We start from the raw sequence: 14,958 nt of genomic DNA on the forward strand, positions 1-14,958 counted from the left end.
CTATTATAGCAACGATTTGGCTTTAGGATTCGTGCGTGGATAATGCGGTGGATAAGTTGGTGCGAGCGGAATCCACACTAGCACAAATCTCAAATCTATTTCAACAGCAAGAATAGTGTGCAAGCGGTTGCTTGCACAAGTGCATTCACACTAGAGCTATAGACTTGCTTGCCCGCTCTTCCTCGATCATGTCTGCAAGTACACAATTTACTTTGACACTACTTAGCACGTGCGTGCATGCATGCATGCATACATACTACGCCAGAAACGGGTCGGAGCGGGGGTCAGGTGGAGAAAAACGTACCCGACCCGAAATATGAAACTTGACCTAGTCCCAAAAATCAAATCAGTTGCAAATTCACTCCTACCTTTGGCCCCAGCGGGGACCCAAGACTCGACGGGGGACTCGAAACCTGAGCCTTATTTCTTCCACACTCCCCATCCCGAATTCCTGATATAAGGACCCGTTCAAATTGTATTTGAATTAATTAAATTGGATGATCGTTTAATAAGATAAGAGGTAGCACACGTCTATCTCCCGACATACCGCGTACTAACCCACACCTCACCATAACATCTGCAGCCACTAAATGATTAAAACAAATAAAATCCCGAAAGTCCTGATATGTGTTTTTTGATAATTTTCAAGATAGCTATTATCTACACATATCTCTACCAACATGAACATCACAACATCACGATCAAACGAGGGTTCAAGTGATTACAAGTTGATAAATTAAACAAATAACAATGTATTATCTCGTGGAATTATACATAGATCGCAATGGAATAACGAATACAAGAAAACAAAGATCGATGGAGCCTTTTGCCCACAAGGCACTGACCAGGGTTATTAGTAGTATAGTAACTATTTATCATCACACTGCTCTCGGTGGGGTACAAGTAGCCGGCTTCTAAACTTCTCCTACAAAACAATCGATAAAATATGGTGAGTACGAAGGTACTCGTAAGTCTTACTCATATGGGTATATATATTTCCAACTCTAAAGATAATGCATTTGGATGAATCAGTAAGGAATAGGCCACAAGGTTAAATTGAATTATGCGAAAAGCAATTCAACCTACAACTTAACACGTGAGCACCTACCTAACTTAACACTTAAGCTATCCTATCATGACCATAAGAACATAACCATATACAACAGGTGAATATGATTATCTCAACATAGAATATAACCAAACAACCTCATCTCATCCCGCGTAACCTCCACACCACCAATACCAAACGAGACACTACAATGTCATCTAATGAACTTTAAGTTTGCTCATAACCGATAGTGCAGCAATTCGAATTGATTTTTCACTCTGCAGGGGAGTACAACTTTAGCCACATGACACGAGACTACCCTTCATACAACCTGTTGGTTGCAAGCGATGATTCACATGACAACCGTTCACGTACCCACCCGAACCTTTGTTCCCATATCTGAGTATACAGAGACCACATAGGTCTACTCCCGGAGTAACCTGAGGTTCCTCTACAAGTCCTCTTGCTCACATCCCGGGCACATGAGTCAAATGAATGCGATGACTTATGATACTTGGCTCATCCTTACCCTATTTGGATATATGGTAGTACGAAAAAAATGCTTAAATCAACAGTACCAACAAACGGTGCTTAAACGATATAAGCAGTCTATGGTATCTAGATCCCTCTCCCGACCTACCCCTAGCACCGTCCACATCTCATATCATTCTCGCAACTCATCATCTATAATAGCCCAAAATTCTTAAATATATGATTAAGCATTCATAAGCATCGTAATTGAAGTTTTGAGCAAGTGATTGCATGCGTTTAAAATTAAACATAAATTGTTAAGATTAATGAGAAATGATGCATTGCGAAGGAACTCATAAAATTTCTATGTAACCTAGTGCTTGAAATAATTTTAGAAATTAGTATATAGCATATGAAGAATATTAGTGATTTTTCCTAGATTTTTAGGATTTAAATTGAGGCCTTAAAAATTGGAGAAAGTTAGAAAAGGTGGCAACTTTGAAGAATTTTCATTTAATTTGGCTCGGGATTTTGGGTCAAACTAGTTAAAATGGGTCTCATATGAATTATATTATCCTACAAAATTTGTCCAAGAATTTTGGGGGCTTGGAAAGATCCTTTTTTGGATCAGAGAAGAGGAAATACTATTTTTAATTAATATTAATATTCACTAGGGACCACCCGTCATCCCATTCCTTCCCTCAACCTCTCTGCTTTGGACAGAGCTTGGTTCTTGACTACAGATTTCATTGACAATTAAGGCCAGGCACCGAGCCTCCTTCCAGTGAATTCAGCCGTCGCCCTTATCTCTCCCTCTCCTCCCGTCTCTCTCTCTCTCTCTCTCTCTCTCTCTCTCTCTCTCTCTTGCTTCCACGGCTAAGCACAAGCCCAGCAGAATACAACACAGCGCGCCGTTGCAAAATCAACCAAGCCCGAGCTCAAATCGTCCAAGCCCGAGCTATGTGGAGCAAAGAGAAGTGTCGTGCATATCTTCCCCGACCGATTTGGCATGTTCCCCAACCCGATTGGAGCTCGCGCTACCGTCTTCTTCGTCTCTAGCGTCTTGCTCTGCCCCTTTGCTGTGGACCCATCACCACCCCGCTTCTTCGTCCAATTGGAGCCCACAGTGAGCCTCCCCACTCCTCTCAGAAGCCTTAGCGCATACTATTTTGGCTTAGGCCCATGGCCGGTGTGGCTGTCCACGAGAGTCACCTGTCGCAGTCTTCCTGCGCCCGCTGCTGGCCTAGTTCCGGCCAGGCCCATCGGCCAATAGGAATACAATGCAATTCGCATGCATACATAGATGCTTTAGGTACCCTCGGCTGGCTAAGCCGTGCCATTGTCCACCGGTGACGTGATACGCCCATGCGCCGGCGAGGTACAGGCCATGCCCTAGTCTAAGCTTGCTGCCGACCACGCTCTGGCCACTGCCAATGGCTGTGAGTGCCTCGAGTGGAACCTCAGTGACATGCCAATGCTTTTGCCGCCATTCACTGGCCGAGTCACGCCGTTGTTTGCCACCTATGAGCTAGCACCGAGGTCGCCGCCACTCGATTCGATGTTGACCGGGGTCAAGATCTGACCTGGTTCAACTAGGGCTCGGACCCATTATCATGGCTGAGTCTAGGTCAGCCCCGGGTGCAAAAAGTTTTTAGGTCCTTTAGATAGTTTGTTTATTCATTTATTTCCAAAAAATTACAAAATAGATTATTTGCTACACTATTAAATCGGTTGAAGGCTTGAAAAATGTTTAGAAAATGAATATAGCTCCAAAAATAGTTAACCCGATTTTGTCAGATTTGGATTATCATACTCTACCATGTTAAAAATATTATCACCCATGAAATATGTACTGAAATTTCTTTAGTTAATGGAATGGGGTTAAGCTTTAATAATTTATATTTAATTATTGGTAAGTCCAAAATTGGTGAAACCAATTTTGTTAATCTTGTCATATTTTTTCTTGTTCATTAAAAATACTCACCCTCATGTTATACATAATTAATTTTCTATTTAGGATTAATTTTGGTTTAAACTTAATTAATCTAGGAAATATTAAACAATTAATATTAACCCAAATTAATAAATCATTGATCATATAAACGCATGACATAATGCAATGCATCTCCACTATTTGCTATGCATTGTGGAGCATCTCTCATCGCATATCATCCATACTCATTACAATACATCGTTTCTTTTAACTAGAAAACGATGTTTCAGAGAGTCGTGTGCTTGAAACCGAAGACGAACTAGTGGAATTCGTGAGTGAAGAATATGAAGCACCATTCAAGCATATATCATATTTCTCTTATATTTTGGTGAATTGTTGGTCAATTTGCTAGATATTGCTATGAGTCGTATATGCATGTTTTAGTGAGTTAATGGTCAGGAATCGGGTAGAACCTATTTGATACATGTGTCCCTACCTTGATATATTGATGATATTTATTAATTTCCAATTTAAAAGAAGTTCGGAATGCTTAACAATTCATAGGTCACCGGTAGAAGTCAAGTGATGCAACGTCCATCGTTCATGAGCTATTGGGCTTCAATTACTGTTTTAAAGGAATGACAAGTTAGGATGATGAGATAGTTGAGGCGAGATGTGGGCAGTGTTAGGGGTAGTTCGAGAGAGGAGACCTGGGTGCCATATAAATTGAGATGAGATGTGGACATTGTTAGGAACAGTTCAGGAGAGGAGACCCAGATGTCATAGACCGTTTGTATCGTTTAAGCACCAATCATTGATGCTATTGACTTAAGCATTTATCCGTATTACCATATATCCGAATATGGTAAAGATGAGCCGAATACCTCATGGGGCTATGACCCTTTGTCATGTTGGCCTATGGTGTGAGCAAAGCGTGCTTCTAGAGGCATCTAGGGTGCTTGGGAAGTAGACCTAGCTGACCTCCGCGCCTATAGGTGCATGTTTAAATAGTTGAGACTTATTTGGAAAAGGTTGTTATGGGTACCCCCTTTATAGCTGTGGCCGCTTACACGAGTCGAATGGTCTCGTGTCATGTAGGTAAAGAAGTATCTCTTACATGGTGTAAGATCAATTCGAATTATCATGCTCTCTGTCATGAGCACGCTTAATGTCCATTGAACATTAATTGTAGAATTCGTTTAGTTCGGTGGGATGGAAAGTATGTGGACAGTTATGAGAAGCATCTACTAATGCTTATTTGAGTTGAGCAAGTTTACATTTCTTGAAGATTATGATCATTGTTGATTAATGCTAGCTGCTCAGGTCATTATCTTTGGAGTCGGGAATAGTATATACCCATATTGTGTAAGTCTTGCGAGTACCTTCGTCCGCAGGGTACTACCCTTAAGTTTTTGCAGGTAACGAATGAACTATTTTATGGATATTTCTATTCTGTCGATGCCGATGATGGGCAAGAGTAGAGGATGTCTGTCAGCCTCGCCGTGGACTTCGTCTCTGTCCTGCGATGCTCCGGACGATCCTGCCTCCGTTGAGCCTCGTCACGGCACCCACTGAGGGGATGACTGGCTGCCTCCCTTTGCCTCATCGACAACCTCGTTGTAGCACCTGCTGAGGGGATGGTTGGTTGCGTCCCTCAGCCTCGCCATCGACTTCACCTCTCACCCTCGTCGCGGTGTTTCGGATGGCTCCACCTCCGTTGAGCCTCGTCGTGGCACTCGCTAAGGGGATGGCTAGCAGCCTCACCGTCGACTTTGCCTTCGGCCCTCGCTGAGGGGATGGTTGGTTGCCTCCCTCAGCCTCACCATCGACTTCGCCTCCGGCCCTTACCATGGTGCTCCGAACGGCCCTGCCTCCATCGAGCATTACCACGGCTACCTGCTGAGGGGGCCGTGGACTGCCTTCCTCAGCTTCGCCATCGACTTCACCTCCGCTCCTCACCACGGCGCTCTGGATGGCTCCGCCTCCATCGCGTCTCGTCGCGTCACCCGCTGAGGGGATGACTGGCTGTCTCCCTCTGCCTCACTGTCGAGCTCGTCGCGGCACCTACTGAGGGGATGGATGGCTGCTTACCTCAACCTCGCCGTCGATTCCGCCTCTGGCCCTCGCTGCGGCGCTCCGGATGGCCCCGCCTCCGTCAAGCATCGCTATGGTTGCCTGCTGAGGGGGTCGCGGACTGTTTTCCTTGGCCTCACCATCGACTTCACCTCTAGGCCTCGCCGCGGTGCTACACCAACTGAGGGGATGGCTGGCTGCTTCCCTCGGTCTCGCCGTCGACTTTGCTTCCGACCCTCGCCGTGATGCTCCGGACGACCTCGCCTCCATTGAGCTTCGCCGCGGCTACCTGCTGAGGGGGTCGAGACCTCGTCTTCGTCACTCCATCCACTGGCTCCGAGCTCCGCCCCCAGGACCCTCGTCGTGCGAACCCGATGAGCTTTGCGGCCTTCGCTCCTTGCCGAAGACATCCACGCTACAATGGCAGGGAACGATCTGAGATAGCCTAACTTCAAAAAGATTGGAGCTAGTTCTCTGTACATCCACTCGTCCCTCAGGACCTCGGAACTGCCGGATAAGAGGGTGCTATTGGGGAAACGTCTCAGTTCTGAGATATTTAGGTGACATATGGTAGCATTACTATAGCGATCATAATATCATAGTTATCATGTTTCTGTTTTGGACATGTTTTCGTGCGTCAATAACTGGTGTGTAAAAAGGCAAGCCCACAAACAAATTGGAAAAAAAAAGAAGCCAGGTCTTGAAATCAATCTTCAAAGCAAACAGAAAAGAAACTCGACACTTACGAAATTTGTCCCAAAGTAGATCGATCTGTGATGGTCAACATAGATCATCTCCAAATGCAGATACAAGACAATGAAAATATCAGGTGGTAAAAATTCTCTCCAAATTCTTATTGTTTTTAAATTAGGCCTGTTTTAAAACAATTTTATCTCCAGCTCATACTTCAATACAGTTCATATTTGAATCCAGCAAAAAAGTGAATTTATCTCTTATTTGCAGTACCATATCTCCTTGAAAAGTCCTACCTAAGTGTATAGAAAAAGTAGAATCAACAACACTTTGAGAAAATTTTGGTCATGAAAAGAAAATTGTTAGTGTGCAAAGTGATCTTACTTTGATAATTAAAGACCGAAAAACATTCAGAATACCGCCTTTGATGCCTACAAAACAGTACCATAATCTTGCAAGAAACAAAAGTAATACAGAATGAAATACGAATCAATCAACTTGATTCATTTCTGAGTGTTCTTACAAACATAACTACAAACAAAAACATAGAGTTACAAGTAAGAATTACCATACACAAGTTAACAAACAGAAACATGAATAACTTTAGCTTAATCATAAAAGTTTCATTAGAAAAACTATAATTTCTTTAGATGTAACTTATGAGAACAATGATATAACAATTGAACCAAACATTATTATATCTATGTGAAAACTGAACCGAGAAAATTAAAGATACTCATATGCACAGTGTATCAAAGAAATAGTGGAGTGCTTCTCTATGCTTTTCCAAATTAAAGCACACGGCAGAAATAACTGTATGCACCGGAAATGAGGAGCTAATAAAGCGGACAAACATGAGAATCCAACATGCGGAATTAACCCTACGACCTTAAAAACAAAACCATAGCATTTCCTAGTTTGATGCTGATTAATATTTCAACTGATCGATATTTCAACACCACTGAACTTTAATCCTGTTACTGCTTCAGTTCAGAGTTCAGAGCAAAAACACAAGCCTAAACAAATCGACTTCCCAAACGACACATCTACGGATCATTCAACCTTAGGGAAAAAACATCTAGCGTATCTCAGATCTTAATAACAGCGATGTCAGAGAAGAATTGACAAGGAACAGTGAGGACACGATAGGCAAACCGCTGATTTCATTCTAGAACTGAATAACCTGCAACAACAGCAATATCAAATGGTAGCGATGCAAAGAACATAGCGACTCTGAGAATAAAATACAAATCCTGCGAAGGAAAATTGTACGAAAACAGTTGTACCAAAACTTGATTGGTTATCCCGGAATCACTTCTCACAGCAATCAAAACCCTAGCACAGAAACAAACCGAGGGAAAATCAAAGAAATATGAAAATGATCCAACGCAAAACAACTAAATCCGAGAATGATGTACCAATCGAGGAGCTAACCTTCGAACCCAAAGAAAAAACAAAGAAGAAATGAATCGTCTCTCTCTATCTCTACTACCGTTTAAGAAGAGAGACAATTACAGATGGGGAAATAACTCCTCTGCTACCCACTTCCCCCACTGGGGAGCACGGATCGTGGCACCAATCGGATAGATAGAAATTCGACTGAGAACACATAATTATTTTAGCCGACTAATGTATAGCAATTGCATTTTTTTACACAATTGCTTGGTTTTTAAAATAGCTACAATAGTCAATTTGGAGAGAATGAAAGAATCAGTTCCGGTGCTACTTCCACTTTGCTACTAGGCCGGCCCAACAACAGCACCGGATCGTTATGCGAGACGAGCCTGGCACGATTGCGAGTTTTCTTGGAAAAGAAACAAGGTCTATGAATTTTACGGGACAAGCGAAGTGTGCCTAGACTTGTCTCCATGTAACATGATACCTATCTCCTAAAGTCATTCTAATTTTAATTCCCCTTTGTTACCAAATGCCTAAGTGGTGTTTCTATCCCCGTTTTTTTGCCCCTTTAACCAACCATATACTCAAGATGAAATACATGAGGGAAAAACAAAACTTCGGGTGCCTTCCGCATGGGCTTTTGTGCTATAGGGCAACTTACTAATAACTTGCCTGAGATCACTCACTGGAAAATATGGTTAAAATCCAAAAGATATTGTAGAAATTCCACAAAATAACCGACCAATACATGGTCGGTGTCTTGGTGAGAGTGAAACTCCTAATTAGAGCGCGCCCATGACTTGCTGCTCGTGCACCACTCGTTTGGCCATTTTTTTTTAAAGGGTGTCCATCATTACCTGATCTTCATTGGAGAGTCTCCAAAGGGAATGCAGAGACCAGGGTTGGAGCCTCGGCCCGCTCGGTATCACCCTTGGTACTTCAAAAGCTATCAACTTAGGGTCTGTTTGTTTCAGTTTCGGATTGTAGTTTTCAACTTTTACAATTTGAAGCTGAAACAAACAGACAATTTTTGGTTATAGCTTTTTAAAATCTGCTGATTGGATTGTGGGAATCTGAGAAGCTGGTTTTTCTCAGTTTTTGATAGATTGTGAAAGTTCATTTTACTAAACTGTCCATCAAAGATTTTTAGAATCTATAACCTAAATGCTTTTCATAATCCAACTTTTTACAATCCAGTTTTTCACAATCCAACTTCTATAAACTGCTTTTTAGAATCTCCAGCTGAAACAAACAGACCCTTAACCTCTCCCTCACTTTCCTATCACCGGTGAGGTTGTTGCATCTCTCTCTCCATAGACCTGAGCATGGGAGAAGGAGCAAAGGGCGTTGATCGAGTCCGAACAAGTATGACGGAGCGCAGAAGGGATAATACCGGTTGGAAGTTTGATACTATATCTTTTCGTTTCTTTTCCTGAAATCGAGGATATTATTGCATTATTTCTCAATATGCTTCTTAAAATTCTTGGTCCCTAAATCATCAATTCATTTCTCAAAACGTGAGGTATATACGAAATGTAGGAATCAACATGATAAATTTTACAAGAGACGTTAAATCCATTGTGAAAAAGGACAAATTGTGCAAACCCCATGGATTCGTACTACAAAATTTGAACTTTTCAAACAAGCCCAGAATCTTTTTCCCAGACCCGAAAATTCTGATTCTAATTTGCATTACTAGGGGTGAAAACGGATCGGATATAAATCGAATAGTCCACTTTTTTCATATTGATTCTATATTGTAATACGAATACGGATACAAATCTGAATATCCTCGAATGCAAATACGAATCAGATTGTTTGAATATGAATCCACATTCGAATATGTACTAGATTGAGTTGTATAGAATATTCTACAGCTTTAACGACAAATTATGAAATAATGATTTTATTTTGATACGAGCATGATGACAATTCAACATAAAGAAGTTCATTTTTAGTGGATTGGTTATTTACCTTAAGGCAAAGAACCACTTTTAATACAATATCAAGACTTTAGATGATTTTTAATCGTTGGATGAGAGATGAAAGGATCAGATTTATCACTAAAGTACACGCGGTACAATACCAAACAATAAAATAATAGGTATGATTGAAAGAATTAAGTAACTGAACAAGATAAAATATTATAGTTTTTTGTTACTCATATTTATATTTTATAGAAGTATTTGTATATATCTGAATTCAGATATTATCTATATCTACTCAATTTCTAGGAAACGAATTCGGATATATTCATATTCATATTTAGAAAATAAATTCGGATATATCTTTATAAATCTATCGATCAAATATAAATTTTTCTTACCATATTTATATTTAAATAAATATGAATATAAAAAAATACATATGCCATGTAGTATCATTTTTCACCCCTAAGCACTACCTACTCGTGCTCTCCTTCAGAATACAAAACGGAACCGATACCAAACGTTTCACCCTCCTTCTCCAATCCCGCACGCGAGCACGGGTTACACAAACCATTGTTCTCCCTCCCTTCCCTCACCGGCCACCCCCGCGCCCACTTCCACGTGGTTTCCACCCGCCCCCAACTCCGTTTCGGAGCCCTACCGCCGGAAGAGTCCCGAGCCTTCCTGCCAGGTCGGGCCCACACTACCAGGCCCCGCACGTCAGTGACGTATCCAGGACGCGGGCTGAGCGGGGGACGTGCACCGTGTCCCAAACCCCCGCTGCAAGAAAGAAGTTATAAAGCAGAGCTCATCCCCCCTCGCCTCCTCTCCATCTCGCATCCTCACCGCTGCAATTAACGCCACCGCCCGCCAACCACCCGAAACCCACAGCCGGCGGCGCCGCGAGGTCCCATGGCGAGCCAAGGGGAGCCCTCGGCCTCCGCTTCCGATCCGTAAGATCTCTCGCGCTTTCCCCATCGCCCGATCCGATCTGGTGGAGTCCCTAGGGTTTGGGGTTTCGGGCCCCGATCTGGCTGGTTCGGTTGCGATTTGTGGTGTTGGGGACTTGTGGTGATGGTTTTTTCGTGGTGGTGTGCGCAGGAAGGGTAAGAAGGACTACTCGACGGCGATCCTGGAGAGGAAGAAGTCGCCGAACCGGCTGGTCGTCGACGAGGCCACCAATGATGACAACTCCGTCGTCGCGCTGCACCCGGACACCATGGAGAGGCTGCAGCTCTTCCGCGGCGATACCGTGCTCCTCAAGGTGGGATACGGGCTAATATGAGCTGCTGTACTTTTTTGGGAGGTTGAGCGGATTGGCCAATTTCGTTGTCACGGAACCGATCTGTGGATGTTGAGTTAGAGACTGGAATTGGTCGGGTTGGGATTGTAGATCTGTTGGGAAAACCTTAGCTTTATCACTGAAACTTCTTGCTGAAGGGGTTAGGATGATGGAATTAATTTTTTTCCTGCGAATTTAATGGGTTTGGGGGCGTTTGGTCCGCTATACATTAATCTGGTAGTGTTTAGATTACATTATTATGTTATTCCAGTTGACGTTAATTGTTCTGTTGGACGGAGATGATAGACAATGTAGCATGTACAGTTCTCTCATTATCGTTAGCACAACATATAGATGTGAATATAATACTAGTAACTTTCTTATGTATGGAGTGTTGCTCATCTTTTTGCGAGTTTGTTTCTTGATGGCCGTACTAGGCTAGTTCATGTGTTTTGGCTGGTTACAATTTTTTTTTTTGTAGTGATTAGCAAACTACATAGCCACCGTTAGTCTATGATTCAAGGTCTCACCTTATACTTTGCATTATAGGGTAAGAAGAGGAAAGACACTATTTGCATTGTCCTTGCGGATGAAACATGTGAGGAGCCAAAGGTTCGGATGAACAAGGTTGTCCGCCAGAACCTGAGGGTGCGGCTTGGTGATGTGGTTTCCGTCCACCAGTGCCAGGACGTGAAATATGGGAAGCGTGTGCACATTCTTCCGATTGATGATACAGTTGAAGGCATTACAGGGAACCTGTTTGATGCCTTCTTGAAACGTGAGTTCCTTATCTTGACAGTATTGTTATAATCTGCTCCAATTTATTTCTGTACTCTTGATTGTTTATGCACTTAATGATGCTCAATTTCTTTGTAACTTTACTGAAGTGCTGCTCTTATCTTTCCTGTTGTCATTGGGTTCCTGAATTTTGAACTACCTAGAACTAGATTATACATCTATCCTTTTTCTGTCATGTGATGTTGAACCTGATTTTTTGTCTCCTTTTCTAATATTATCCCTCTTATGAAACTTTGCAGCATACTTCCTAGAAGCATACCGGCCCGTGAGGAAAGGAGACCTTTTCCTTGTCAGAGGTGGGATGAGAAGTGTGGAGTTCAAAGTGATAGAGACTGATCCTGCTGAGTATTGCATTGTTGCACCAGATACAGAAATATTTTGTGAGGGGGAGCCTATTAAGAGGGAGGATGAGGAACGGCTCGACGAAGTTGGTTATGATGATGTTGGTGGGGTTAGAAAGCAAATGGCCCAAATTAGGGAGCTTGTCGAACTTCCTCTGCGCCATCCTCAGCTTTTCAAATCCATTGGTGTGAAGCCACCAAAGGGCATATTGCTGTATGGACCACCTGGATCTGGAAAGACCCTTATTGCTCGTGCAGTTGCAAATGAGACAGGAGCCTTTTTCTTTCTGATTAATGGCCCCGAGATTATGTCAAAGCTTGCAGGAGAGAGTGAGAGCAATCTCAGGAAGGCATTTGAAGAAGCAGAGAAGAATGCTCCATCTATCATTTTCATTGATGAAATTGATTCCATTGCTCCCAAGAGAGAGAAGACCAATGGAGAAGTGGAGCGTCGTATTGTTTCACAGCTTTTGACCCTTATGGATGGACTGAAAGCTCGTTCCCATGTTATTGTTATGGGTGCTACAAACCGACCGAACAGCATTGATCCTGCTCTTCGTAGGTTTGGAAGGTTTGACCGGGAGATTGACATTGGGGTTCCTGATGAAGTTGGGCGGCTTGAGGTTCTCCGCATTCACACAAAGAACATGAAACTAGCTGAAGATGTAAGTTATCTTCAATCATTCATGATCCTTTGCATCCGCTGTTGGTTGTTTTATGATTTCCCTCTTGTAGCATTGCTTGACATCCATTATCTGAATTGTCCAGGTTAATTTGGAACTCATTGCCAAGGACACCCATGGATATGTTGGTGCTGATCTTGCTGCCCTTTGCACTGAGGCTGCTCTCCAATGCATTCGTGAGAAGATGGATATCATAGATCTTGAGGATGAGACTATAGACGCTGAGATATTGAACTCAATGGCTGTTACAAATGACCACTTCAAAACTGCACTTGGGACAAGCAACCCATCTGCACTTCGTGAAACTGTGAGTTTTATGTCTTTAGTTGTCTCTTTGACTTGCTCTTGTTAAAGAGATGCTTAAGTTTCTTTCTGGATTCAGGTTGTTGAAGTTCCAAATGTCTCTTGGGAGGATATTGGTGGGCTGGAGAATGTCAAGAGGGAGCTTCAGGAGGTATTTAGATGCTCAGTGATCTTATAATGTGCTACTGCCTTTTGTTTTTTTCTAGTAAATTTGCTAATGTACTTAAAATTACCTGCAGACCGTTCAATATCCAGTGGAACACCCAGAGAAATTTGAGAAGTTTGGCATGTCCCCATCCAAAGGAGTTCTATTCTATGGCCCTCCTGGTTGTGGTAAGACTTTGTTGGCCAAAGCAATTGCGAACGAGTGCCAGGCTAACTTCATCAGTGTCAAGGGTCCGGAATTGCTTACCATGTGGTTTGGTGAGAGTGAAGCCAACGTCCGTGAGATTTTTGACAAGGCTCGCCAGTCTGCACCCTGTGTCCTCTTTTTTGACGAGCTTGACTCCATTGCTACTCAGGTCCATCCACCCCCTCCCACCTTAGCTCGAGTTTGGTGCCATGTTTTCTATGACTTACATGACTTACACATTTTCTTGCCCTGTTGCAGAGAGGAAGCAGTGTAGGTGATGCTGGAGGTGCTGCTGATAGAGTGCTGAATCAGTTACTGACAGAGATGGATGGCATGAATGCCAAGAAAACCGTGTTCATTATTGGGGCTACAAACAGGCCTGACATCATAGACCCAGCTTTACTTAGGCCAGGGCGTCTTGATCAGCTGATCTATATTCCACTGCCTGATGAGCAGTCTAGGCTCCAAATCTTCAAGGCCTGCCTTAGGAAGTCCCCTGTGGCGAAGGATGTGGACTTGAATGCTCTTGCCAAGTATACCCAAGGATTCAGTGGTGCAGATATTACGGAAATTTGCCAGCGCGCATGCAAATATGCTATCAGGGAGAACATTGAGAAGGTAAACATCATCTAGCAATATGAATTGTTTCTCTGAATACTATACTATTTCTGATAAACTAGCTCATCTAATCATGAACTGGTTACAAAGAAATCTTAGCTTGATTTATTTACTGATGGAAGTACAGTACTTGATGTTCCTGCTTCCTACTACAGTCTTGAAACCGAGAATTTGGGGTCAACCAGAGCTTATGAACTAGGAGTAATCAGTTTCAGTTTAGAATGCTTGTTTTAGTATGGACTTTTATTGGGCAGTTACAGACCTCTAGTTGGGCTGACTTGACACATGTAGTGGGCCTAACATTTTCAGCTAACTAAATCTAAAAGCTAGTTTTAATGTGTGCATGAATCTCCCTTGCAACTTCTAACATGGATAATATGGTTCTCAGGACATTGAGATGGAGAGGCGGAGAAAGGACAACCCTGAAGCTATGGAGGAAGATGAGGTGGACGAGATTGCTGAGATTAAGGCGGCTCACTTTGAGGAGTCAATGAAATACGCACGCCGGAGCGTAAGTGATGCCGACATCCGCAAGTACCAGGCGTTTGCCCAAACGTTGCAGCAGTCCCGTGGGTTCGGCAGCGAGTTCCGCTTCTCAGAGCAGTCCACAACTGGCGCTGGAGCTGCCGCAGCCGATCCTTTTGCCTCGGCGGGTGTGACAGCTGAAGATGACGATTTATACAGTTAGGTTTCCTGTTGGATTGCTGCCGGCTCGTTCTGGGTTGTGTTCGATATTGGTTTCGCCAGTCAGCTGTTAAAACTAATCATACTTCAGACACGGGATGCCCTGCAATGATATTTATTTTCGGTACATTTGGATGCTGCTGAGATCCTACACCCTCGGCTTAGGCTGTGGTTCTGTGACTCTTGGCCGATGACAATTTCTCGATGATGTTTAAGTGCTTCATGCAGTATGTTTTTGTAGGTTGTGGTCATGAATCACAATGATGCTTTTGCAAAGCCATGTCGCGAGGACTTCTAATCATATTTTTGCTTCGTGCTTTGGACCTGAAATTGTAACGCCTGTTTTTTTTTGG

The 14,958-nt window shown here is 43.0% G+C and overlaps 1 protein-coding gene across 1 annotated transcript; it reads left to right on the plus strand.

Annotated features, from left to right (window-relative positions):
- The first annotated feature begins 10,344 nt into the window (after positions 1–10,344).
- LOC133902861 (cell division control protein 48 homolog E-like) lies at positions 10,345–14,885 on the plus strand. Its single transcript, XM_062344181.1, has 9 exons — positions 10,345–10,497; positions 10,646–10,808; positions 11,376–11,604; positions 11,864–12,630; positions 12,734–12,955; positions 13,031–13,102; positions 13,191–13,472; positions 13,562–13,921; positions 14,310–14,885. Exons 1-9 carry the CDS (start codon positions 10,457–10,459, stop codon positions 14,607–14,609), a joined length of 2,436 nt encoding a protein of 811 aa, XP_062200165.1. The 5' UTR covers positions 10,345–10,456; the 3' UTR covers positions 14,610–14,885.
- Positions 14,886–14,958: the final 73 nt, after the last annotated feature.

The sequence above is a fragment of the Phragmites australis genome, chromosome 21 (genome assembly GCF_958298935.1).
Source record: "Phragmites australis chromosome 21, lpPhrAust1.1, whole genome shotgun sequence".
Classification (NCBI taxonomy): domain Eukaryota; kingdom Viridiplantae; phylum Streptophyta; class Magnoliopsida; order Poales; family Poaceae; genus Phragmites; species Phragmites australis.

What these genes read in the sequence shown, in the direction of transcription:
- LOC133902861 (XM_062344181.1), top strand. Translation starts at nt 10,457, where the DNA reads ATGGCGAGCCAAGGGGAGCCCTCGGCCTCCGCTTCCGATCC. An exon ending in CATCTGCACTTCGTGAAACT is followed by an intron (nt 12,956 to 13,030) that starts GTGAGTTTTATG and finishes TTCTGGATTCAG; the next exon opens with GTTGTTGAAGTTCCAAATGT. An exon ending in TCAGGGAGAACATTGAGAAG is followed by an intron (nt 13,922 to 14,309) that starts GTAAACATCATC and finishes TATGGTTCTCAG; the next exon opens with GACATTGAGATGGAGAGGCG.